At 42.9% G+C, this 26,393-nt stretch overlaps 1 protein-coding gene across 1 annotated transcript in view; it reads left to right on the top strand.

The window, feature by feature from the left end:
- The window catches only part of ELP3 (elongator acetyltransferase complex subunit 3), a 150,462-nt gene that overhangs the window by 117,756 nt on the left and 6,313 nt on the right, over positions 1-26,393 (top strand). Inside the window, exon 14 of the mRNA XM_070734881.1 lies at positions 2,102-2,183. Coding sequence (XP_070590982.1) covers positions 2,102-2,183 — 82 coding nt within the window. The remainder of the gene's footprint in view (positions 1-2,101; positions 2,184-26,393) is intronic.

The raw sequence follows: 26,393 nt of genomic DNA, 5'->3' as shown, positions 1-26,393 counted from the left end.
TTCTGGAAATGCAATTACCGTAAAGGAATATTAGTGCAAAAAACGAGAATGAAAGATATTGCATGTCAATAGAGGATAAAATATAGTTTCAAGGAATATAATGAAAGAACAAGAAACAAGATTAAGAAGCAGAGAAAAGGCAGAGTGGTTTTAATGGAAATAATAATTTAGGTGAAGGAAGCTAAACAATGAGCCTCCAGCATAGTGAAAGGAATTAAAAATAATAGAAATCAAATGATGTGGAAGGAAGATGAAATAAGAGAATAATGATGGAACAGTTTAGGGATCTAAGTGTATATGGAAATAAAATAAATACGTTAAAATATGGAACTAAATTAAATATTGTGTTAGTGTCCAAGAAATAGAGCTGAAGAATAAATTTTCAATCAGAATGGAGCTTGGAAACCTTCTGGAAACATAGAAGACTGGCGGCAGAAAAAGACCTCATGATCCATCTAGTCTGCCCTTATACTATTTCCTGTATTTTTATCTTCGGATGGATATATGTTTATCCCAGGCATGTTTAAATTCAGTTACTGTGGATTTACCAACCATGTCTGCTGGAAGTTTGTTCCAAGGATCTACTACTCTTTCTAGTCCTCTACTACTCTTTCCTGCTCAGCTAGGAAACCCTAGGCCATTTCAGACAAATGGTTGTCCCAATCTCTTCTTAAAAACCTCCAGCATTGGAGCACCAACAACTTCTGGTGGCAAGCTATTCCACTGGTTAACTGTCCTCGTGTTAGAAAGTTTCTCCTTAATTCCAGGTTGCTTCTCTCCTTGATTAGTTCCTATCCATTGTTTCTTGTCCTGCCCTCTGGTGCTTTGGAAACTAAATTGACCTCCTCCTCTTTGTGGCAGTCTCTCAAATACTAGAATACAGTGGTGCCTCTACCTAAGAATGCCTTTACTTAAGAACTTTTCTAGATAAGAACTGGTTGTTCAAGATTTTTTTCCCCTCTTCTCAAGAACCATTTTCTACTTAAGAACCAAAGCCCACAAAGTTATATAAAAGTTCTCACAATGTTATGGATATTCTTATAAGGTTTTCACAGTTCTGCACCAAATAAATCCCAGTTATTGTGTGTGCTGATTTAGCAATATCTCAGCACAGGCTTCCGATTTGCAAAGTCACCTCTAGGCCGCTCCGTTTTTTTTCCCCTCTTCTTCTTTCAATCCACTTCCACGAACCACCATATACATTCAGGAATCCACCTTACTCTTGATGCACAATCTATTTTCGATGTTAATAATCCAATTTGTTATGGGGGAAAGATATGTAATCTTGCTGAGCTCCAATCCCCAGCTCCGATCTACGATCCAAACTCCGATCTCCAATATAACCCCTCCACCACTTTCAGCAACCAACAATGGCTGCCGTGAAAAATCTTCCAAAACTTCCAAATAGATTGTCACTGGTTGTCCTTATCTATTACAGCAAGAGCTCTTCTTCCAAAATCCTCTACTGTTGTCAAAACACGATCCACTTTCCCATTCAACCACTATACCACGATCTCAGTAACCATTACCTCGAATCAAGCCTATTTTTAGCTGCTCTTCTCACTTCCCCTTTAAGTGTAGGGGAAGCAACGTCTCTGGATCGGCACAGGCTGATCTCTTCGGCTCCGGTCCTGGGCGTATCCCCGCAGCATCACAAAAAGATGGAAGTCCTCAAAACTCCACCTCCAGACTTCCATGTTTTTGTGATGCTGCGATTTCGCTGAGGCTCCCCTCACTGGGAAACCCCATCTCCGGACTTCTGTTGCCAGCGAAGCACCCGTTTTTGTGCTGCTGGGATTCCCCTACAGCATTGCAAAAACACGGAAGTCCGGAGGTGGTGTTTCCCATGGAGGGGAGCCTCAGGGGAATCCCAGCAGCGCAAAAACGGGCACTTCGCTGGCAACAGAAGTTCGGAGGCGGGGCATCCCAGTGGTGGCGGCTTGGGTTTGCAAGGTGAAAATAGTTTGGAAGAAGAGGCAAAAAATCTTAAACCCCAGGTTTGTATCTCGAAAAGTTAGTATGACGAGGGGTTTGTAAGACGAGGTATCACTGTATTTTGAAAACTTACATTTCCCTGCTTCTGTGCTCTTTCTTTTTCTAGGGATTTGGGATGCTGCTCATGGAAGAAGCAGAGAGAATTGCCAAGGAAGAGCATGGCTCATGGAAGATAGCTGTCATTTCAGGTAATAAACTACTAGCAACTTTGTAAGTATGTACCCTCCTTTGTTAGCAGATGAATGGGAGAGAAAGTGTTGAATAGCCCAGTATCTGAAAATTGTTAAAGAGAAAAAACTTTCTAGATCAGAAGTCTTTGTCTGTGGCAGAGGGAGCATTTTGCTATTTAAAAAAACCCAGCAACGTATGTTTGCACAGGATATCTATGGTTTGATGAGGTTTGTTATTGTTTCTTCATGTGCTTGTCCTTCCAGAAGAAAATGACTTACGTTATGAAATCTAGATCAGATAATTAGAATCAAAAGTTTCTTTAATTTACTTTCCATACAATTGTCTCTGTGGAAATTTTGACCACATCACAACATCCATTGTATCTGAATGGTGAATGTCCTTTAAATCTGCACGATAGGATGGTCTCAACTGATATTCCAGCTGTGATCAGGAAATAATGTATATTTCCAGCTACTAATAAACACCATCCCCAAATATTGCTCTTCAAATTATGTAAATTGGGGACAGGCAGCTATACTAGCTTTATTTCTAGATAGCATAACCAGTAGGGAAAGATTATGGGAATTTCTGTCTAGTAATATCTTATTTGGCTACATGTGACATACTCCTGATGTGCATGCTTATTTTCTAAAGAGAGAGGTACAGTGGTGAATTGCTCCCGGTCCAGACCAGTTCTTAGAACTGGTAGTGGCGGTGGTGAGAAGCTCCACCCACCTGCCCAGGATGCTTCTGGTCACAATTCAAAGTGTTGGTCATGACCTTTAAAGCCTTACATGGCATTGGACCAGATTACCTCCGGAACCGCCTGCTACCGCATGAATCCCAGCGACTGATAAGGTTCCACAGAGTTGGCCTTCTCCGGGTCCCGTCGACTAAACAATGTCGTTTGGCGGGCCCCAGGGGAAGATCCTTCTCTGTGGTGGCCCTGGCCCTCTGGAACCAACTCCCCCCGGAGATTAGAACTGCCCCCACCCTCCCTGTCTTTCGTAAACTACTCAAGACTCATTTATACCACCAGACATGGGGGAGTTGAGATAGCCCTTCCCCCTAGGCCAATACAAGTTATGCATGGTATGTTTGTGTGTATGTTTGATTTTATAATAGGGGTTTTAGCTGTTTTTTATTATTGGATTGTACATGTTGTTTTTATTATTGTTGTTAGCCGCCCCGAGTCTACGGAGAGGGGCGGCATACAAATCCAATAAATTATTATTATTATTATTATTGTTGTTGTTGTTGTTGTTGTTGTTGTTGTTGTTGTTGTTATGCTTCTGTGCATGCGCAGAAGTGTCACACACAAGGGCGAATGCGCACACGAACCAATGGCAAACTTACTCTGAACCCCCCATTGGAGAGGTACTATAGTTCAAATCTATTTAGGAACAATATCCTGTATCCTCCTAATTCCGAGGAATTCCTGTACTTTGCACAGAAATAAGATTGATATTCACTCCTAGTTCTTCACTAAGCTGAAAGTTACATCAATTTGCTGATACAATCATAAATTTACACCGCCACCGTCTGCTGGAGACACTGGCAAACTCTTCAAAGTCAAATTGAAAAGAGGGTTGCAGAAGGAAGGAGTGGGAGTCCCCTTTATGTGCGCATTGTATTGTTCACCTATTCATAAATTCAACCCAGGGGTTAATACTCTTGGGGGAAAGTCCAGAATAAATTTAAATCTATCAAAGAATATGATAGCCAGGAGAAAGCCTGAAAAAAAAAACGGATGAGAAGTTTAATCCTTATTCATGGCAGTTCATATGGTACAGGGGCATGTCTGGTACACTTCAAAAATAAAAGGCAAATAAAAGCAAGGTGCTTCTGGTCCTTAGCAACTTCTCTCATTTTCTCTTGGTCACATTTTCACTCACCCTCAAACTATTTCAGATATACCAAAGAAGTGCTGGGTTTTTTTTTGTTGATTTTTTCTCATTTTCATTACAAAGAAGCAAAGGAGAGGAAGCGCTTAAAGAGAGTTTAAGAGCATATTTTAAAGCAGCATGAAATGCATAAGATAATATTGTAGAGAAGCCTCTAAGCAGTCTTTAGAAAGATTGGTGTACTTTAGAAGATATAGACTCTTGCCTTTATCTCACTTGGGAATCATTCTTGCTGCAGACTTGATTAAAATCTCTCTCTATCTCTATCTCTCTCTCTCTCTCTCTGCCACACACACACACACACACACACACACACACAGGTATGCAAAGCAAAAAAAAAGATAGAAGGTAAGGTAAAAAGAAAGGAAAGAAAAAAAAGTATACAATTATGCTTTCTATTCTTTTTTTTAATTGAATAAGGACGATGTCAATTTCCCCCCATCCACTTCATTCCCTTTTATAATCTCTGAATTATCAATTTAGTCTTTTTTTCTTCTTTCAACAAAAAGTCCATGTAGAATTTCCAGGCTTTCATATCATTTTTGCTAAATTAATTAACCATATGGAGAAGGCAGGGCATATTTCTAGATGTGGGAGCTTCCTCCGGAACCGCCTGCTACCGCATGATAAGGTCCCACAGAGTTGGCCTTCTCCGGGTCCCGGCGACTAAACAATGTCGTTTGGCGGGCCCCAGGGGAAGAGCCTTCTCTGGGGCGGCCCCGGCCCTCTGGAACCAACTCCCCCCCGGAGATTAGAATTGCCCCCACCCTCCCTGTCTTTCGTAAACTACTCAAGACTCATTTATACCACCAAGCATGGGGGAGTTGAGATATTCCTTCCCCCTAGGCCATTGCAAGTTATGCATGGTATGCCTGTGTGTATGTTTGGTTTTATAATAAGGGTTTTTAGTTGTTTTATTATTGGATTGTCACATGCTGTTTTTATCATTGCTGTTAGCCGCCCCGAGTCTACGGAGAGGGGCGGCATACAAATCCAATAAATTATTGTTATTATTATTATTATTATTATTATTATTATTATTATTATTATTATTATTATTAAAGCCATAACGTTTTGAAGAAATTACTTAGGACACCTCATGGTCTCTAGCATTGACCTGTGCCCTAAAGCAAACCCACAGTAGAGTGACCTTTTCACAAAAGTCAGCCTTGATAAATGTATGAAGAAGGGAAAAAACACCAAAAGCCAAATTGTACTTTTTATAGCTGAAAGGTGAAATACCAGGCAGAAACTCTTTAGATAAAAGCCATTTAAAATGACATGGAAAGTGAGCAAATCCATAGGAGCCACTTGTTAGTTTCTGAATCCTCAGGGAGTGTATCTAGAATAATCCAGTACTTTTTTGAGATCATTCAAGTCTACCAGGAATCAGTGGTGGGATTCAAAAAAATTTACTACCAGTTCTGTGGGCCTGGCTTAATGGGCATGGCATGACTTGGTGGGCATGGCAGGGGAAGTATACTGTAAAATCTCCATTCAATCCCCATTCCACGGGAAGGTTACTGCAAAATCCCCATTTCCTTCTAATCAACTGGGACTCGGGAGGCAGAGAATAGATGGGGGCAGGACCAGGCAGAGGTGGCATTTACCAGTTCTCCGAACTACTCAAAACTTTCCGCTACTGGTTCTCCAGAACTGATCAGGACCTGCTGAAACCCACCTCTGACCAGGATGATCAGGGAGATCAACATATAGGATACAGCCTACCAGTATTCGGTCAAATGGTGTAATTTGTAGAAAAAATTGCCAAGACCTACAGATATATTTTATAGATTCAAATTGGTCTTCACATTTCAGCAACAATTGCCAGCATCCCTGGCAATACAGGCAGTCCTTGATTTATGATCACAGTTGAGCCCAAAATTTCTGTTGCTAAGTGTTGTGGTTAGCTGTGGCCCAGCTCTTGTCCCAAGGAATGTGCAGGTGGATGTAGGGGAGACATCCACATGCCGCAGGCCTGTTTTGCTCTTAATGGAATCTGCCGATGAAGCCTCCTCTGACCAAGGAAGCGTGAGTGACAGGGAAGAGGGAAGTTTGGCAGACAGCCCAGGAGGAGATCAATCATCTGTATCATCCCTGGATTCTGAACAAGAATTAATGATACATCCACGCATGCGTATAGTGATGCATAGGAGACAACAACTGAAGAATTATTACAAGAGAAAATGAGGCCACCTGTGGTTGGGTGGGGCTGCTGTAATTAGTGCTACAGATAAAAGTGCAGCCTGGTGTTTTAGCCTCATGGCAGTTTATCTGATTCATTGTTTCGTCAAGATCGTGGTTTTTGTGCTGTTCAAGATTGTGTGTGGACTCTGGACTTTAGAATTGGACTCAATTTCCCAGTTATTGGGTGAGCAATTGGGTTGCATTTAATCTGTGCCTTGTGTGTACCAGAAAATCCCTTTGACATTTAAAAAGGGGAGCTGTTTCTGTTTTTCTGTTTATAAACACTTTTGGGGTTTCCTTTTATCGTGTGGTGTGTGTCTTCCTGGACTAATTACCCTGTAATTACGGGTGGTTGAAACACGCCAGCAGAACACTTAAGTGAGACATTTATAAGGCAGGTTTTGCCACTTTACAACCTATTTTGACACAGTTTTTAAGTGAATCACTGAAATTGTTAAGTTAGTAACACGGTTGTTAAATGAATCTGGTCCCCCCCCCCGTCATTTATTTATTTATTTATTAGATTTGTATGCCGCCCCTGTCTGAAGACTCGGGGCAGCTCACAACAAGAAACAATACAAATCCAATGATTAAAACAAATTTAAAACCCTTAATATATATAAAAAACAACTATACATCTCATACAGACCATACATAAAGCGGAAACGGCCCAGGGGAATCAATTTCCCCATGCCTGATGACAGAAGTGGGTTTTGAGGAGTTTGCGAAAGGCAGTCATAACTATGGGTCAAATGCCAAGTGTCTAAATTTTGATCACATGACCATGAGGATGCTGCAATAGTCGTAAGTGTGAAAAACTATTGCAAGTCACTTTTTCAGTGCTGTTGTAACTTCAAAAGGTCACCAAACAAATTATTGTAAGTTGAGGATTTACCTGTTTAAAATTGCTTGCTGCTTTAAGCCATGATTTTTTTTTATCCAGGTTGTATTTATGCAAGTTTATTTCTATGCCTCTCTTTAATTTTCTGGGAAATATTTATATCATGTGCCCAATTCATCATCATTATCCTCATCATTTTTTTTCTTGTCATAGACAAACTTACAAACTTTTTCATGTACATTTTGACAAATGCTGCATTGCTGTTTTGAAATTCTCCCCAACAGATTAATATTTGCTTTGATTTGTACTTCTAAAATTAAGTCAAATTATTCCAAAGAAAATTCCTTTAATGGAAAAGAGGAATTATGTATACTGGTCTTTAGGACAGGAAGGGTGGGTTAAACTTACATTTTTGGTCATATCTGCCTCAATATCCAACTAATATAACCTATAAAGCCCTTCATGGCATCGGACCAGAATATCTCCGAGACCGCCTTCTGCTGCACGAATCCCAGCGACCGATTAGGTCCCACAGAGTGGGCCTTCTCCAGGTCCCGTCAACTAAACAATGTCGGTTGGCGGGCCCCAGGGGAAGAGCCTTCTCTGTGGCGGCCCCGACTCTCTGGAACCAGCTCCCCCCAGAGATTAGAACTGCCCCTACCCTCCTTGCCTTTCGCAAACTCCTTAAAACCCACCTTTGTCGTCAGGCATGGGGGAACTGAGATATCTCCCCCGGGCCTATATAATTTATGTATGGTATGTTTGTAGTTATGTCTGCTTAAAAATGGTTTTTTTTTAACTATTTTAAATTTTAAATTGTAAATTATTAGATTTGTCAGGAACTGTTTTTATTGTATTGTGAGCCGCCCTGAGTCTACGGAGAGGGGCGGCATACAAATGTAATAAATAATAATAATAATAATAATAATAATAATAATAATAATAATAATAATAATAATAATAATTAAAAAAAATCCATTCCTCATCCTGAGATTTTCCAGGTAGATTGAGATTGCAATTCTCAGCTAACATTTCTTCCAAATAATTTTGAAAGAATCTACAGCCATACTATTTAACATTTATACTTCAAGCAGTGTGTTTTTATTTCTTCCAAGCTTATTACTGGATGGATATCTGCTGCTTTTCTAATCTTAACAAAAAATAGGGGAATGCAGGATTCTCTCCTGTTGAATGTTGCTTTTTACTATTTAGTAGGAAAGTAGAATGTTTTTCTATTCTTCAAACTTCATAAAAGATTTAAAAGAAATCTTTGTACTTTGGACCTAATTTGAGTGCCACACTCCTCTGCTTATTCATTTAGGTGTCCTGCCCATAATAGCAAATGTAACAGAAATCAAAAGGCACTTTAAAGAATCGTCTTCTGATGCTCCTTCCACCTCTCAACAAGACAGGAAGCTTTTATCTCAGCCCCTCACATAACTATATTTTGTACACATAGAAAAGCCAAATTAAAATTGACAAGCTACTAGTAGTTGAAAAATGCATTAACTGCTTAAAACTTCATTCTGTACCAATTTAGACTCTTTCTTGGCAATTGGTTGCCAACTCAGGTAAAGGAGAACTTGGTACAGTATTTGATTCTGTCGTCTATCTTTTAGGGAAGCCCCCCCCCCTCTGCCCCTCTGCCCCTACCCCAGAGAAAGAGGAGACATAACATTCTGGGCTAGTAAATGACTTCCTTCTCCTCCTTTAGGCCTCTCTAAATTGCCTTTAGAATTGCCTAAGCAATTCTTCTATCCCAATCCAAGCTCATCTTCCCATAGTTCTCCCCACTGGACCATAAACCCATTTTAAAATTATGCAAGATAAGACCCTGAACAATGTCCATGTTAAATCCCTTTCCTATTCCAAAGCACACCCACCCAAAACCTTAATACTGGTAATTTAATTTAATTTAATTGATTTATAAGCTGCCCAACTCTTTCTGGACTGTGGGTGGTGCACCACATTTTAAAACAATACAATAACAATTTAAAAACCCCAAAATAGATCATTCATATCCATGGCTGGAGCTAGATGTGTATGTTAGTATAGGGGATTTTCTTAAACTCATAATATTTTAATTAATTGGATTGTATTGGATTGTTTTTCACTTGTTGTGAGCCGCCCCGAGTCTTCGGAGAGGGGCGGCATACAAATCCAAATAATAAATAAATAAATAATAAATAGATAGTATAGCTCAATGATGACGGACCTATGGCAACAAGTGCCACAGGTGGCACGCAGAGCCATATCTGCTGGCATGCGAGCTGGGAGGGCATTTTTGGCTTCCAGAGAGCCTCCAAGGGGAGTGCATTTATACCTTCCTCCGACTCCAGGGAAGCCTTTAGAGCCTGGAAAGGGCAAAACACGAGCCTACTGGGCCCACCAGATGTTGGGAAACAGGCTGTTTCCGGCCTCCAGAGGGCCTCCGAGGAGGGCAAGGAATAATAATAAATAATAATAATTTATTAGATTTGTATGCCGCCCCTCTCCGAGGATTCGGAGCGGCTCACAAAGGAAGCTGTTTTCGCCCACCTCAGGCATTGAATTATGAGTGTGGTCACTCACGCATGCACGATAGCACGTGCTTACACTCTTTCAGCACCTGAAGAAAAAAAGGTTCGCCATCACTGGTATAGTTCATCAGCCCCAGGCCTGCTGGCAAAACCAAGTTTTCACAGCTTTTCGGAAGGCAAGAAACCTCTCTAAAATTTCCTCATCCTTTCAAGCCAAGATGATCCGGAGTGGTGAAGGAGAGAGAGAGAAACACGAACAGACAAGATCTCTAGGAATCCTGCCACGAAGAAGGAACTGAGTGCATTATAACCCTGTCACTACACTAACAGAGCTTGAAATGAATCAAATCAGAAGATAGTTAAGAACAGGCGCTCCCGTGGAAGCTTCTGGCAGTCACTGATGAAATCTTGCTGCTCTCTCTGCCACCTGCCAAGCGGCTGCAGTTTGGGCTTTTTTAGCAGTCTGTGCTAAGAAAAATGTGTGCTTAGAATAAATTGAAACAAGCCACTGCGCTTTGCTTCCCATCCATGTATATATCTTTGGGCTGGCTGTGGACCTAAAGTGCAACTTTCTCTGCCCACTTTCTGTTCTGTCTGGGTTCCCCCAGACGTCAACACCAACTAAAAAGAGTATTAGACACGCTGGTAAAAAGCAAAGTCATTTTATATCTTTGAAAACAAACACAGATAACAAAAACTGTTCTTACAAACTGGAATGCTATGAAGCTTCACAGAAGAGTCACGACGGCCAGACAATACAACAGGCTTCTTGCTGGCACACACACCACTGTAGATAATAAAAACCCACGCCTCCCCCAAGTTTTCAGCCTTCGAGGCCACAAGCAAGAATCAGAGACGCCAAGGATTGAAGCAAGGTCACAGGACTCCCAAAAGATAACTCTCCACAATACAGGAAGGGCGGGCCTGCCTTTTCAACCTTTCTGAGGAGAACCACACCCAAACCCAGCTGTTGCCTATTAGGGATGGAAATACCTGGCTAATTGTCCCCTTCTTTGTGCTGCCCTTCTCTGCCTCATATCTATGATGGCTTGTGCGTTCTCCAGGCTACTCGCTGGGGAGAGCTTCCCCCCGGGGGTCTCAGGCTGTTCTCCCTCCTCCTCGTCCTGACATTCCTCTTCCCCGTCTGCCTGGTCCTCCTCCTCCTCCTGTTCCTCGTCCTCCCCCTCTGAGCATGGAGCCGGCAGAGTTCCAGCCGTTCCCTGAGGAGCCTCAGACTGAATCACAACACTTTCTTGACCAGTCTTTTATACAAAGGGGGGCACAGGGGAATTTTGACTTTGCTGTTCCCCGCATTTAGATGCTGGCAGTTAAGAAGGCTGCTTTCCTTTTTTTTATCTAGCCCAAATTAATTGGCCAAAGGGCAATGGTAACCTGCAATGATTTCACACCTGCATGTCAGCTTCACAAAGACTGGAATTTTTTGCCAGCAACCAGAGCTATTGTTTTCTTAGAGAAGGAGCTTTTGTTTAATGAGTCCACAGATACTACTTCTAAAGATTGGTGTTTGGAAGATACTGCGTAGATTGGTACTTTCCTGGGGACAGGGAAGTATTTAGGATGTACTGTTTCATTTGGAGAAGAAAAACTAACCTGTTTTATGAGGATAGAACATTGCATTCAGAGAATCTCAAAACAATTGATACAAATTGAATGTTTAATTGAATATTTAAAATGACAAGCAGCAGTAATAAAATAATACACAGTTGCAACTATGCAACCAACACCTTAACCGCTATATCATGTGGGAATACCCAGCTGTACATCTCCACCCCATGTCCAGTCAACGAAGCAGTGGAAGTGATGTGCCGGTGCCTGGAGGCTGTTGGGGCCTGGATGGGTGTCAACAAACTCAAACTCAATGCAGACAAGACGGAGTGGCTGTGGTCTTGCCTCCCAAGGACAATTCCATCTGTCCGTCCAGTACCCTGGGGGGGGAACTATTGACCCCCTCAGAGAGGGTCCGCAACTTGGGCGTCCTCCTCGATCCATAGCTGACATTGGAACATCATCTTTCGGCTGTGGCGAAGGGGGCGTTTGCCCAGGTTCGCCTGGTGCACCAGTTGTGGCCTTATCTGGACAGGGAGCCATTGCTCACAGTCACTCATGCCCTCATCACCTCGAGGTTCGATTACTGCAATGCTCTCTACATGGGGCTACCTTTGAAAAGTGTTCGGAAACTTCAGATCATGCAAAATGTGGCCGCGAGAGCCATCGTGGGACTTACTAGATTCACCCACGTTTCTGCAACACTCCGTGGCCTGCAGTGGCTGCCGATCGGTTTCTGGTCACAATTCAAAGAGTTGGTAATGACCTTTAAAGCCCTACATGGCATTGGGCCAGAATACATCCGGAACCGCCTTCTCTATGGCAGCCCCGGCCCTCTGGAATCAACTCCCCCCAGAGATTAGAACGGCCCCCACCCTCCTTGTCTTTCGCAAACTACTCAAGACCCACCTTTGTCGTCCGACATGGGGGAGTTAAGATATTCCTTCCCCTAGGCCATTACAAGTTATGCATGGTATGTTTGTGTGTATGTTTGGTTTTTATAAAGAAGGGTTTTTAGTTGTTTTATTAAATTGGATTGTTACATGTTGTTTTTATCATTGTTGTTAGCCGCCCCGAGTCTGCGGAGAGGGGCGGCATACAAATCCAATAAATAAATAAATAAATAAATAAATCAATCAATCAATCAATCAATCAATCTGACGGCATATGAACCGGGCTTTTCTCAGATGCCGCCAAAATTTCCTAGCAGTGGTTCCATCTTCATGCAGTTTCAATAGCTGCCATCTTTAAAGCTGGAGATACTTCCATAAAAGCTAAGGTGATATTCCAGTACTATTCTCAATGTTTATTTATTCAAAGTATTTTTACTATATGTCCCTTCTCATCATCATCAATTCTAAAGCCATTAGCAGTAATCATTAAAAAGGCAGCTGATTAAAAAATAACAGGGGAGTTAATGGGCAATGGAAGCTAAATTTAAAAAATGAGATTTTATAAGACATCTGAAATCTGGAGCTTTATAATGGCTGGAGAAAAGGCTTTTTCATCCTATCATACAGTAATAAAATAGCAGTAGCTACAGCATTTAAGCTTATATTTTGCTCCATAATGCTTTACAGCACTCTGCGCAGTTTTCAAATGGAACAAACTTCCAGCAGATGTGGTTGGTAAATCCACAGTAACTGAATTTAAAGATGCCTGGGATAAACATATATCCATCCTAAGATAAAATACAAGAAACAGTATAAAGGCAGACTATATACACCATGAGGTCTTTTTCTGCTGTCAATCTTCTATGTTTCTTTGTCAGCATATTGCCCCCAACAATCTGGGTTCTCATTTTACCAACCTTGGAAGGATGGAATGTTGATCTAACCTCAAGCCAGTCAGGATCAAACTCCTGGTTGTGGGCAGAGTCAGCCTGCAATACTTCATTCTAACCCTTGTGTCACCATGTCTCCTATATCAGATACAGTTAGGGAACTTTGGGTCCATCCATTGAAGTGATTGGTAGAATATTCAGGACAGAATCCTTTCTTTGCACAGCTAATAATTGTAACCTGCTGCTGATGGATGCAAAGGATATTATTAATTTGGATATCTTTGAAAAGAAAATAATGAAGTTCAGAGAAGAAAATTGTAATTTATTACCTTTATCTCCTAACTTTTTCTTTGAAAAGAAAATAGTCAAGTTCAGAGAAGAAAATTGTAATTTATTACCTTTATATCCTAATTTTTTCTGAGATGTGAGGGTGGCGTATTGGTGGTCTCCCCTAGCTTTATCCTCACAAGAAGAGCTCTGTGAGAAAGTTTGAAGGGAAGGAGTCTTCTCTCTGTGTGTAACTTTTATGTTCCGAAAAAAGAAAGGACAGTTTCTTGGGAACATCAACAGGAGAAGCATTTTGGGAGTTCCTTTGTAGACTTTCCAAGACTTCTATTTGCTCCCTCTGGGGAACATAATCCTAGACTACATCTGAAGGGCACTGGTAAAGGGAAAGGCTTAAGGGCAGGTTCAGTTGTGTCAATTCATGGCTTGGTTTCTGGAGCAACCTTTCTTAATCTGGGTGCTGTCCAGTTATGCTATGAGCACAGTTCATGGATTCTTCAGCCAGGTTGGTGTTGTGGTTAGCTCTGGCCCAGCTCCTGCCCCAAAGAATGTGCAGGTGGATGTGGGGGAGACATCCACATGCCGCAGGCCTGTTTTGCTCCCGATGGAATCTGCCAATGAAGCCTCCTCTGAACAAGGAAGCATGAGTGACAGGGAAGAGGGGAATTTGGCAGACAGCCCAGGAGGAGATCAATCATGTATCATCCTTGGATTCTGAACAAGAATTAATGACACATCCACACATGCATAGAGTGATTTATAGGAGACAACAACTGAAGGATTATTACAAGAGAATATGAGGCAACCTGTGGTTGGGTGGGGCTCCAGTAATTAGGGCTGCTGCTATAAATAGCAGCGTGTGGGTTTGGCCATTGTGAAAGAGTATCTGATCGCAGTTTTTCAGGAATCCTGTGTTGCTGTTTTCTGGACTTCGTTGATTTTTCACGCCTTTGAAACCAAAGCAGAGCAACGTGTGTGCGCGTGTCTCACTTTGTTGGAAGAAGAAGAGGTGTGAAGTTTCTTCACAGCTGCTAGCTAAGTACTTAATTACTGCTTAAGGGAAATTGTACAGACTACCCGGTTGTTTGGGGATGAGTTCTCTTTGCAATACAAAAAGAGTGCTTAGTTTATTTTGACTTTTGTGATAAAGAACATTGTTTTGAATTTTCAAACGTGTGTGTGTGTCTGAAATTTGTACCCTTGAATTTTCGGGAGGCTCCTACCAGAGAGCCCGGCAGAACAGGTTGGCTAGTATGTTTGATTGGAAAGCCTTAAAATGGTGGTGCATTTGGTTAGCAAAAACTACTACTGCTGTCCTTCCAGGACATACAAAGAACTTTTCCCCATATATTGCGTGTACACATACACAAGCTAGGTCTTAGGCCATTAATCAGCACCCTGAGCAGCGGCCAAACCATGTAATGGTGGGAGGAAGAGGAGAAAGCTGTTGGGGCAGTAAGCTGCTTACTGAGCAGCCCTGACTCAATTTTCTAAAGATCCCCCCCCCCCCAAAAAAAATTTAGATGCTTGTTCAATTCTTTCAAGTTTGGTCAATCAATCCTCCATTGTTCTCGCTTGAAAAGGTGGGCTGTATGTCGTTAGCAACCGAAAAGCCGTCCTTCCCCACTTTATCCCCTTTTCCTTCTCCTTCCTCAGCAGTTGTCTCCAAGAGCCAAACATAAATGGAACAACTTGCTTATTGTGAAAGTGTTGCTTGATATTCCAAGATTGAATAATGTACCCGCATGGCAGGAGGAATTGGTTTTGACCTTTGGGGGCAGCCCCATTGGAGCTTCTCAGTGCTTTGACCCACAATTTCATTTTCTGTTTGTGTGTCTAAAATGGCAGTTACTGACTTTTCATAGGAAATCAAGATGTAAGTGTCACTTAATTTTTTTTAAAAAATCCTTTCTTTTAGCTGTACGCAGTATTGCATAAACTGATAGGAAAAACCAAGTTTGTGGTGGATTAGGCATACTTTTCTTTTGGGAGACATTTTTTCTATTTGTTTCATAGATAGCTAAATAATATCTGAGAGTTTAGAGCAGTGATGGCGAACCTATGGCACATGTGGCCCAGATGGCGCACGGAGTCATAGCTGAGGGCACATGAGGTGTTGCATGTGCGCTCTGACCAGCTGGTTTCCGGCCATTTTCACTCTCCACATGGCAAAAACTGGCCAACCGGCAGTTCACTTTTGTGCTCACCCTCAGCCTCTTTTCTCTTTCAAGAACTTCTTTGATTTTGGACAATTGCAGCCAGGCCTCTCACATCTCGGCCTCTTTCTTCTGCAGCCAGAAGGCTTTCCTGAAAACATCTGCAGTCGATAACAGAACTCCGGGTCAATCTGGAGCTCTGTTATCGGCTGCAGAGGCCTTCAAGAAAGGCCTTTAGGAAAGGCCTCTGCAGCTGATAACAGAACTCTGGATCGATCCGGAGGTCTGTTATCAGCTACACAGGCCTTCAGGAAAGCCTTCCCGGCTGCAGAAGAAACGGGCCGAGGTTTGTGAGGCCTGATTGCAACTAACCCAAGGTAAGGACTGCCTTGGCTACCGATCTGTTTCCAGGCACAATTCAAAGTGTTGGTTATGACCTATAAAGCCCTACATGGCATAGGACCAGACTATCTCCGAGACCGCCTTCTGCCACACGAATCCCAGCGTCCGGTGAGGTCCCACAGAGTTGGTCTCCTTAGGGTCCCGTCGACCAAACAATGTTGGCTGGTGGGACCTAGGGGAAGAGCCCTCTGGAATCAGCTCCCCCCTGGAGATTTGCATTGCCCCCACCCTCCTCGCCTCCCGGAAGAGTTTAAAAACTCATTTTTGCCGCCAGGCTTGGGGTTTTTAGATCTTCCCCCCTGACCAATGAATGTTTTCAGTATGATTGTTGAATGATTGATTTGATAGGTTCTCTTTTAATGATTGTTTTAATGTATTATTAATTGGATTCATATTATTGTTCTGTTTTTGTACATGCTGTGAGCCGCCCCGTGTCCTCGGAGAGGGGTGGCATACAAATCCAAATAAATAAGTAGTAGAGCAGCTCCGCTTCCTTTCGTTGCCAAACTTCCATTTGGCCCGTTGAGCCATTTTTCGCCGTCCTCAGGCTTCAGGAGGCTTTCCTTAACCCTGGAGAAAACAGCCCAACGGGCCTATTGGAAATCGCCAGAGGCTTCGGTGAGATCTGTGTGAATGGACGCCGGGGCAGTGCAGGTGGGGGTTGTGTGCATGTGCAAGGCATTGCATTATGAGTGTGAACATGCATGCACAAGCTATCGCGCACATGTGTACTCTTTTGGCACCCAAAAAAGCCAAAAAAGGTTCACCACCAGAGCCGGGAGTGCAGCACTGCAGGCTACTTCACCTAACTGCTAGCTGTAGTTCCGTAGTTCAAATCTCACCACTGCTTAAGGTTTACCCACCTTCCAAGGTGGGTAAAATGAGGACCCAGATTATTGGGAGCAATAGGCTAATTCCGTAAAGCATTTAGAGAGGGCTGTAAAATCATTATGAAGCAGAGCATCAGTCTAAATGCTATTGCTATCACTGGTTTAAAGTCTATTTCCAGAAACTTAAAACTATTTGTATCGACTTTTTTTAATCTGGAAACAGATTCCCCCCAGCAAGTAAACTGGGGTAAGTTGGAGGAGTTTTGTAGGACCAATCTCATTTTTTTTCCTTGTCTCCTTGCTCAGCTAATTTATCTCCCAATTCCACTTTCAGCAAAACTCTGTCTTCTTGAAAAGATTAAAGATAACATTCTTCATGGTATTTATCCAGCCGTCAGAGCGTGAATATATACAACTGCATAGTAAAAAAAATGGCCAACCCAGGTTCCCAGTTATCAGGCAGTGTTTTCCTATCTGTTCCCCCTTCACCATTGGAAGGAAATTTAGGTGATCTTTCTCCTGGGGGGGCTCTGAGATTTTCATCCAGTTCATAAAAGCCTTCATGCCCTTGTAGGGAACTCAAGGCCAGCCACGTTTGGAAAAATTGCGTTTTTATTGTGCGTGTAAATTTGGAGGTAGGTAAGAATACCCAAAATTTACATCTCTTACGTTATGATGACATCTTATCTCTGCTGCAGGATGGTACAGGGGAGGGTGGGGAGGAGGGCAGCGACACCTTGCAGAACTGCCTGTCTTTGCTGTGAATTAATTACCATGTAGTGAGTTGATCAGCTTTCCTCCAGACCAGATTTCGATTTGTGTGCCATCAAGTAGAAAATTAACATGGACACAGGCCAGAAATGTTGCATGCCTGAGCGCACACGGCTGCTGAAGTGCCTGGAGAGGAGAGGAGGGGGCATTTCTGGGAATGGATGACATCCAAGCTGGCCAGCCCTTCATAGTAGCCTTTGAAAAGCAAAAGACAAAGGTGGCCTTTGGCAGGACAGAGGGCTCAGTTCCCTTCCTCGCTCACGACCTTGGACAACCCTTCAAATAATAATAACAATAATAAAACTAGGGGAACATTCATGCATGCCATACCTCATAAGAGGCACAGCTTCATTTCAATCAGGAAAATGTTTTCCTCCATTTTTATTCCATAGGTAGAAATTGGGATTATTTGGTAGCCTGAATGAACTAATAATAGAAACATAGAAACATAGAAGACTGACGGCAGAAAAAGACCTCATGGTCCATCTAGTCTGCCCTTATATTATTTCCTGTATTTTATCTTACAATGGATATACAGTGAACCCTCGATCATCGCGAGGGTTCCGTTCCAGGACCCCAAGCGATGATCGATTTTTCGCGAAGTAGCGGTGCGGAAGTAAAAACACCATCTGCGCATGTGCAGATGGTGTTTTTACTTCCAGCGCCGCCCGCAGCGCGTTGCTGGGGAGCGCGCGCGCGTTGCTGGGGCCGCTCCCCAGCTGGGGAGCGGATCTGGGGTTTCCCCAAGCGCGCGCGAGTTGCTGGGGCCGCTTCCCAGCTGGGGAGCGGATCTGGGGTTTCCCAAAGCGCGCGCGCGTTGCTGGGGCTGCTCCCCAGCTGGGGAGCGGATCTGGGGTTTCCCCAAGCGCGCGCGCGTTGCTGGGGCCGCTTCCAGCTGGGGAGCGGAGCCGGAGTTTCCCCAAGCGCGCGCGCGTTGCTGGGGCCGCTCCCCAGCTGGGGAGCGGCCCCAGCAACGCGCGCGCGCTTGGAGAAACCTCGGCTCCGCTCCCCAGCTGGGGAGCGGCCCCAGCAACACGCGCGCGCTTGGGGAAACCCCAGATCCGCTCCCCAGCTGGGGAGCGGCCCCAGCAACGCGCGCGCGCTTGGGGAAACCCCAGATCCGCTCCCCAGCTGGGGAGCGGCCCCAGCAACGCGCGCGCGCTTGGGGAAACCCCAGATCCGCTCCCCAGCTGGGGAGCGGCCCCAGCAACGCGCGCGCTTGGGGAAACCCCAGCTCTGCTCCCCAGCTGGGCAGCGGAGCTGGGGTGTCCCCGCGCGCATGCCGCCCGCCCGCCCACGCCGTTGCTCGCGCCGCCGCTGGGGTCTTACGGGGCAAGAGGGGAAAGACCCAGGGAAGCCGCCCAGCTTCCCAGCTGGGGAACTCCACCATCTACGCACACATGCGCAGATGGTGGAGTTTACTTCCGGGTTTAAAACTCGCGAAATAGCCCTTTCGCGATGCTTGAGGACGCGAAACTCGAGGGTTCACTGTATGTTTATCCCAGGCCAGTAAAATAATATTTTCTCATGTTGCTTTTGATCTTTCCCCCAACTAACTTCAGATTGTGTCCCCTTGTTCTTGTGTTCACTTTCCTATTAAAAACACTTCCCTCCTGAACCTTATTTAACCCTTTAACATATTTAAATGTTTCGATCATGTCCCCCCTTTTCCTTCTGTCCTCCAGACTATACAGATTGAGTTCATTAAGTCTTTCCTGATACGTTTTATGCTTAAGACCTTCCACCATTCTTGTAGCCCGTCTTTGGACCCGTTCAATTTTGTCAATATCTTTTTGTAGGTGAGGTCTCCAGAACTGAACACAGTATTCCAAATGTGGTCTCACCAGCACGCTATATAAGGGGATCACAATCTCCCTCTTCCTGCTTGTTATACCTCTAGCTATGTAGCCAAGCATCCTACTTGCTTTTCCTACCGCCCGACCACACTGCTCACCCATTTTGAGACTGTCAGAAATCACTACCCCTAAATCCTTTTCTTCTGAAGTTTTTGCTAACACAGAACTGCCAATGCAATACTCAGATTGAGGATTCCTTTTCCCCAAGTGTAAATAAAAGCTGCATTGGGAAATCAGCAGTCACTCTATATTAAATTATCCTTTGATGTCTGTTTTTGAATCCCGTACACCAGTGATGTCGAACCTTTTTTTGCTCAGGTTAGGGTGCCCACACCTATAATGCAATGCCCTTACCCCATGTATGCGTACCCCCCTATGCTGCCCCCCTGAGGCTCACTGAAGCCTCTGGACTTCTGGTAGGCCCATTGGGTCATTTTCCCCCTTCCCCAAGCTTTAGGAAAGCCTCCAGAGCATATGGATGGCAAAAACGGACCCAACAAGCCTATCAGAAGTTCACAAACAAACTTCCAGCAACGCCCCAACCGGACGTTTGTTTCTGAACTTCTGGTAGGCCCGTTGGGTTTGTTTTTCACCATCCACAGGCTATGGAGGCTTTCCTGAAGCCTGGGGAAGGTGAAAACGACCTCCCTCCGCCCTCTGGGAGGCCGAAAATCAGCTGCCCAGTGCACATATGCGTGCTGGAACTGACATGAGGCAACATCTTGTGTGCCCTCAGATATTGCTCCACATGCCACCTGTGGCATGCGTGCCACCGATTTGCCATCACTGCCCTACACCTTCCTGTAAGTTTTGTGTAGGAAGCTGCCTGTTGTTTCTTCACCTAGCACACAATTGTTGGGTTAGGGATTGCAATTTCACCAGTTCAGCAATAAGGAAAAGACTTTTCTTGCTTGTTTGGAGGCATCCAAAGTAAGAAAGGAGGGGAGAGTCGGGGCAAATAAAACCAAGTAATTTGGGTAGCACATTCTTTTGAATTTTTGTTCTTTTGAATTAAAGGGGGGGGAAAGTCCAGTTGCCTCCGGAGGAAAGAAAAAAACACCTTTGGGACAACCATGACCTGGATGACATAGAATCTCTACAGACTTTTAGATTAGATTAGATTTATTGGATTTATTGGATTTATTTATTTATTTTATTTATTCAATGTTTATGCCGCCCTTCTCCTTAGACTCAGGGTGGCTTACAATATGTTAGCAATAGCACTTTTTAACAGAGCCAGCCTATTGCCCCCACAATCCGGGTCCTCACTTTACCCACCTCGGAAGGATGGAAGGCTGAGTCAACCTTGAGCCGGTGATGAGATTTGAACCGCTGACCTTCAGATCTTCAGTCAGCTTCAGTGGCCTGCAGTACAGCACTCTACCTGCTGCACCACCCCGGCTCTTTTTTATATGCCACCCCATTTCACAACAATGGTGAAAAACAATACATAGTAACAAATCTAATATTTAGCAATCTAAATTACAGTTTTAGGTTAAAAAATCCAAAAGAAACCCCAATATATAAAAAACAAGCACACAATCGAATCATACACAGAAACTACATGGGCAAGGGGGAGATGTTTCAATACCCCCATGCCTGACGGCAGAGGTGGGTTTTAAGGAGTTTCCGAAAGGCAAGGAGGGTGGGGGCAGTTCTAATCTCTGGGGGGAGCTGGTTCCAGAGGGTCGGGGCCACCACAGAGAAGGCTCTTCCCCTGGGTCCCGCCAAACGACATTGTTTCATCGACGGGACCCGGAGAAGGCCAACTCTGTGGGACCTAACCGGTCGCTGGGATTCGTGCGGCAGAAGGCGGTCCCGAAGATATTCTGGTCCGATGCCATGTAGGGCTTTATAGGTCATAACCAACACTTTGAATTGTGACCGGAAACTGATCGGGAACCAGTGCAGACTGCAGAGTGTTGGAGTAACATGGGCATTTTAGAATATAGTTAACTTGAGGAAGCCATTCAGAAAATGATACAACTTTGAATGATGAGGAATAATAAGTCTTTCACAGATACTAGTTATACTGGATATATGTATACTTTTTATAATCACTTTTGTTTGTGTATTGGTCATGAGTAATTTGTGGGTGGGAGATCCTGTTGTCCTTTTTTGGATTTCCCAACAAAACCACTTGGTCAGTTGAATAAGAAAATACTGTGTTAGGTGAACTTTTGGTTTGACTCAGCAGGACTTCTCATATTCATCTGATCCTTTTTAAATTGATGAGGTCAGAAGCAGTTTAAGACGTTCTCTGTGCAAACCTGGTGATTGTCTATTGAGTTATAGGCTCCATTAAATTCTCCATTCACCAGGGAGTTTATTGCGTACAGTGCTGGCCCTGTTCAGGCAGCCCACCCACCCCCCTCCTTCCCCAAATCTTGTTGAAAAAACTATTCCTTGAGTTTTGTGCAGTATTTCATAGGCCAGTGTTTCCCAACCTTGGCAGCTTGAAGATATTTGGACTTCAACTCCCAGAATTCCCCAGCCAGCGAATGCTTGCTGGGGAATTCTGGGAGTTGAAGTCCAGATATCTTCAAGTTGCCAAGATTGGGAAACACTGCCATAGGCAATTCAAGTTTTGCTTTCCATATAAAAGGAGTGAAAGCTGATCTGCAGTTTATATATCAGATGCCAGAGGTGAAGTTTTTAAGCCAGAGAAGATAGCGAGATTTACTACAATCTTGAGAGAAAAAAATTTCTGAGCCAGAAAGATTCGCATGAGCTCGATATGACACCAGGAGGAGCTAATGACAGAAATGTCATGGTATAGATTTTGAAATAATAAACTGTCCTTGAATGTTCCGCTTTATTCTGACTGAACCTAATGATTAATGTTCTGACAATAATATTTGGTGGTAGATAAATCTGTCAATTCCATCCTCGCGGATGCAGATTCTAGCTCTTATGGACTGTAGGTTTTTCTTCATGCAATTGAAACCAGACTCGGAACTGTCACAGACCTTCCAGATGGAGTGATTATATCTCATTGAGCTCCTGCAGAGATGGCAATATTTCATTAATGGCACTTCAGCTCAGCCTCATCCCCAGCTGTATCCCCCCTCCTAAAAAAACCCCACTGGTGGGAGTCAATGCTTACAAAAGAAACAAAAACTATTTAAAAAATTGGCACACAATTATATCTTTATCTATAACTTATGCAATTGTTTTTATTTTTAAAAAAAAACCCAAAAAGGTAAAGAAATCCCTATAGGTTTTACTCCACTCATTAGTGCTAACTGTAGGAGATGGTTCTCATCTCCGTTTCAACAGAGCCATTGAACCAGTGCTGTCCGAAGACATTTCCACAGTCATGTGACCAGTATGACGCCACCGAGCGCTGTTACCTTCCCATCAAAAGTGGTACCTATTGATCTACTCACATTTGCATGCTTTCAAGTTGCTAGGTTAGCAGGAGCTGGGCAAAAGACAGGAGCTCACCCTATCGTGTAGTGCTTGGGTTTAAATGTGGACTTTCATCTTTTTCAGCCAAAACTTTAAAAATTTATTTATTATTTTATTTTACTTTTATTTTATTTTATTTTATTTTATTTTGTCAAGTACATATTGGTAGTATACAAAGATATAACAATGTTTATATACCTAATGCTAGTAAGAGAGAAACATTAAGACAGGGCAGTAGGAATGCTGGTACACTTATGCACACCCTTTACTGACCTCTTAGGAATCAGGTGAGGGAGCAGCTGCTGTGGCTTAGAGGTGAAGCTCTTGCCTTGCAATCAGGAGGTTGTGAGTTCGATCATAGGTAGAGGCAGATATAGGGTTTCCTGCTTGGACAGGGGGTTGGACTAGATGACCTGCAAGGTCCCTTCTAATTCTGTTAATCTGTTAAGGTCAACAGTGGATAGTCTAAGGATAAGGTTTTGAGGGTTAGGTGATGATACTACAGAGTCAGGTAGTGAGTTCCAAGTATTAACTACTCAGTTACTAAAGTCATATTTCCTGCGGTCGAGTTTGGAGCGGTTTACTTTAAGTTTGTATCTGTTGTGTGCTTGTGCGTTGTTGTGGTTGAAGCTGAAGTAGTCGTTGACAGGAAGGACGTTGTAGCAGATGATTTTATGGGCTATGCTTAGATCGTATTTAAGGCGACGTAGTTCAAACTTTCTAAACCTAGAATTGTAAGTCTAGTTGTGTAGGGTATTCTGTTGCGAGTGGAGGAGTGGAGGGCTCTTCTAGTAAAGTATCTCTGGACATTTTCTAGAGTGTTTATGTCCGAAATGTGGTGTGGATTCCAGATAGATGAGCTGTATTCAAGAATTGGTCTGGTGAAAGTTTTGTATGCTCTTGTTAGTAGTGTGGGATTACCGGAGCAGAAGCTACATAGGGTTAGGATTATTAAGTAGGATTATTAGGCCTTTTTTGAACTAGCAATTGGTTTTTGTTGTGATTATGTTTTTGAAGATTGGATGCTTTTAAACATTTTTATATAGTTTTCCCTCATCCTGCTTTACTTATGACTGGTGACTTATAATCAGCAGAAGTTGGTGGCAGGATGGGACAACTCTCTTTTAAGCAGCATCTGGGCTTTCATTATTTCAGGGTTAGGAACTGAACCATATTTTTTATTGATTACAAATGTACCTCATTGCTGGTTCTAAAAGTGATAGACAATTTTCCTTTCCTTAATTAGAACTAATCCTCAAAATCAAAAAAAACAGAATCAATCCTCATCATGATTCTGGTTAGCAACAGAAAAAAAGTACAATAAAGGAGAGAGGAATATAAATGGATAAGTCCATTATTAAATCCATATGCAAAAGATAATTCTCAGAGGGCTACAGTTCAGGCTGTGCTCCAGAAATTAAAAACTTGGATACACATGGCTCATTCATCACATTGTTTAGTAGGTAACTTGGAGTTATTCACTGTCTCTCTGCCTAATTTTAACATTATGGCATGGGATGGAAAATGAAAGCCAGCCATGAAAACCAGCTTGGTGACCTTGATCCAGTCACGTTCTCTCAGCCCAATTCACCTTGCGAAAGGCAAGGAAGGTGGGGTCAGTCCTAATCTCTGGGGGGATTCCAGAGGGTCGGGGCCACCACAGAGAAGGCTCTTCCCCTGGGTCCCGCCAGACGACATTGTTTCATCGATGAGACCCAGAGAAGGCCAACTCTGTGGGACCTCACCAGTTGCTGGGATTCGTGCGACAGAAGGCGGTCTCAGAGATATTCTGGTCCGATGCCATGAAGGGCTTTATAGGACATAACCAACACTTTGAATTGTGACCGGAAACTGATCGGCAACCAATGCAGACTGCGGAGTGTTGGTGTAACATGGGCATACCTGGGGAAGCCCACGATTGCTCTCGCAGCTGCATTCTGCACGATCTGAAGTTTCCGAACATATATGTGTATATTTGTGTGTGGTTTGTATATAAAGATATAGAGATAGATAGATAGATAGATAGATAGATAGATAGATAGATAGATAGATAGATAGATAGATAGATAGATAGATAGATAGATAGATAGAAAGAAAGAAAGAAAGAAAGAAAGAAAGTTTAACATTTATTTTAAAACTACTAAAATGTTACTAAGCTTTCATCAATCCCTTTTGACTTAAACATTCCATAGATCGTGATGGCTACTACTTCTTTATTTGTAACTATACTTGGAACTCGCTGAGATGCTGATGACTGAATACTTAATAGGCTGAAGCATAAGTACTGTATATATGCTGTGGCTATATGTGTGTATCTTCCTCTACATTTGATCAGACTAGGAAATCAAAGTCATATAGGCTAACATTACTTTTAACATAAGGTTATAATAACAGAATCTTGCAAGTGTGAATTGTTTTCCTCATGAGGAATTTCTCTCAGATGCTTTCTTAGAAACAATTCAGCTCCAGACTCAGATTTCTTTTATCTGACCATTCTCAGCTCTTCCTACTGTCCCTCTAGGTAATTTCTTCTACTCGTTACAAGGGAATATATTAACTGTGTTTCATTTAAATAAAGTGTAATTGCATTCAAGAGCCTCTGCAGTGGTGGTAAACACATTCAAGATGGCGGCTGTGAGCCACCCCTTCCCTTTATGTAAGTCATGAATAAAAAATACATGAAGAGGCAAAGCTTTTGTCATTTAGTCACAGTTGCCTTCTTGACAATTTCAATCCCTGCATTTGATTCAGAAAAATAGTTTTGTCCCGAACATTCACTGCCTCCGCTTTGGAATATTGTTCTTAAAGCACTTGCTATATTGGTTGAGGCGAAGAGAATAGAGAATAGAATAGAATAGAATAGAATAGAAAATAGAATGGAATAGGAATTGGAATTAGAATTTTTATTGGCCAAGTGTGATTGGGCACACAAGGAATTTGTCTTGGTGCATATGCTCTCAGTGTACATAAAATAAAAGATATGTTCATCAAGAATCAAAGGTACAACATTTATGATAGTCCAGGTGCAAATAAGCAATCAAATCATATTAGGAACCAGTCATTTATAGGAGCTATGGTCCAAAATATTTAGAAAGCATCAGGTTGCTAATTCTGACCTAAGAATTTACATCAGCATTGTTTGAAACAATGCTCATTCAAACAAGCTGAAAAGGGAGGGGGGAGATAGCTGAGAATAATTGATTACAGGACCAGCCTTGAAGAGAAAATGATAGTGTTTTGATTATTGCCACTTGCAAGCCCCATTTAAAATCATTTCAAAGTGTAACAAGTGATGGACAGCCCAGTCTAAATTGTATTATTTGCCTCTCCATTTGCCTGTGGGTGGGAACCCTGTATTTATTTATGAGTTCCAGCTACCACCAGAAGCAGCTACTCGCCAGAGGCAACCACAAACTTGAAACAGACAGAACAAGAGCCAGGAAACAGAAATTCCAAAAGAGCTAAATACCAGCTCCATCTTTTCTCCAGGAAGAGTTTGTGCCAATGCTATTATTGGACAATATAAGGACACCAAGAACATAGAGAATTTGCTCATTTCCCCATCCTCCAGTCATCTGGAATACTGTGTTCAGTTCTGGACACCTCGCCTACAAAAACATATTGACGAAATTGAACGGGTCCAAAGATGGGCTACAAGAATGGTGGAAGGTCTTAAGCATAAAACATATTAGGAAAGACTTAATGAACTCAATCTG

This window comes from Erythrolamprus reginae, chromosome 1 (genome assembly GCF_031021105.1).
Source record: "Erythrolamprus reginae isolate rEryReg1 chromosome 1, rEryReg1.hap1, whole genome shotgun sequence".
Classification (NCBI taxonomy): domain Eukaryota; kingdom Metazoa; phylum Chordata; class Lepidosauria; order Squamata; family Dipsadidae; genus Erythrolamprus; species Erythrolamprus reginae.
The sequence above is the reverse complement of the archived record's forward strand: the minus strand, read 5'-3'. Positions and strand labels throughout refer to the sequence as shown.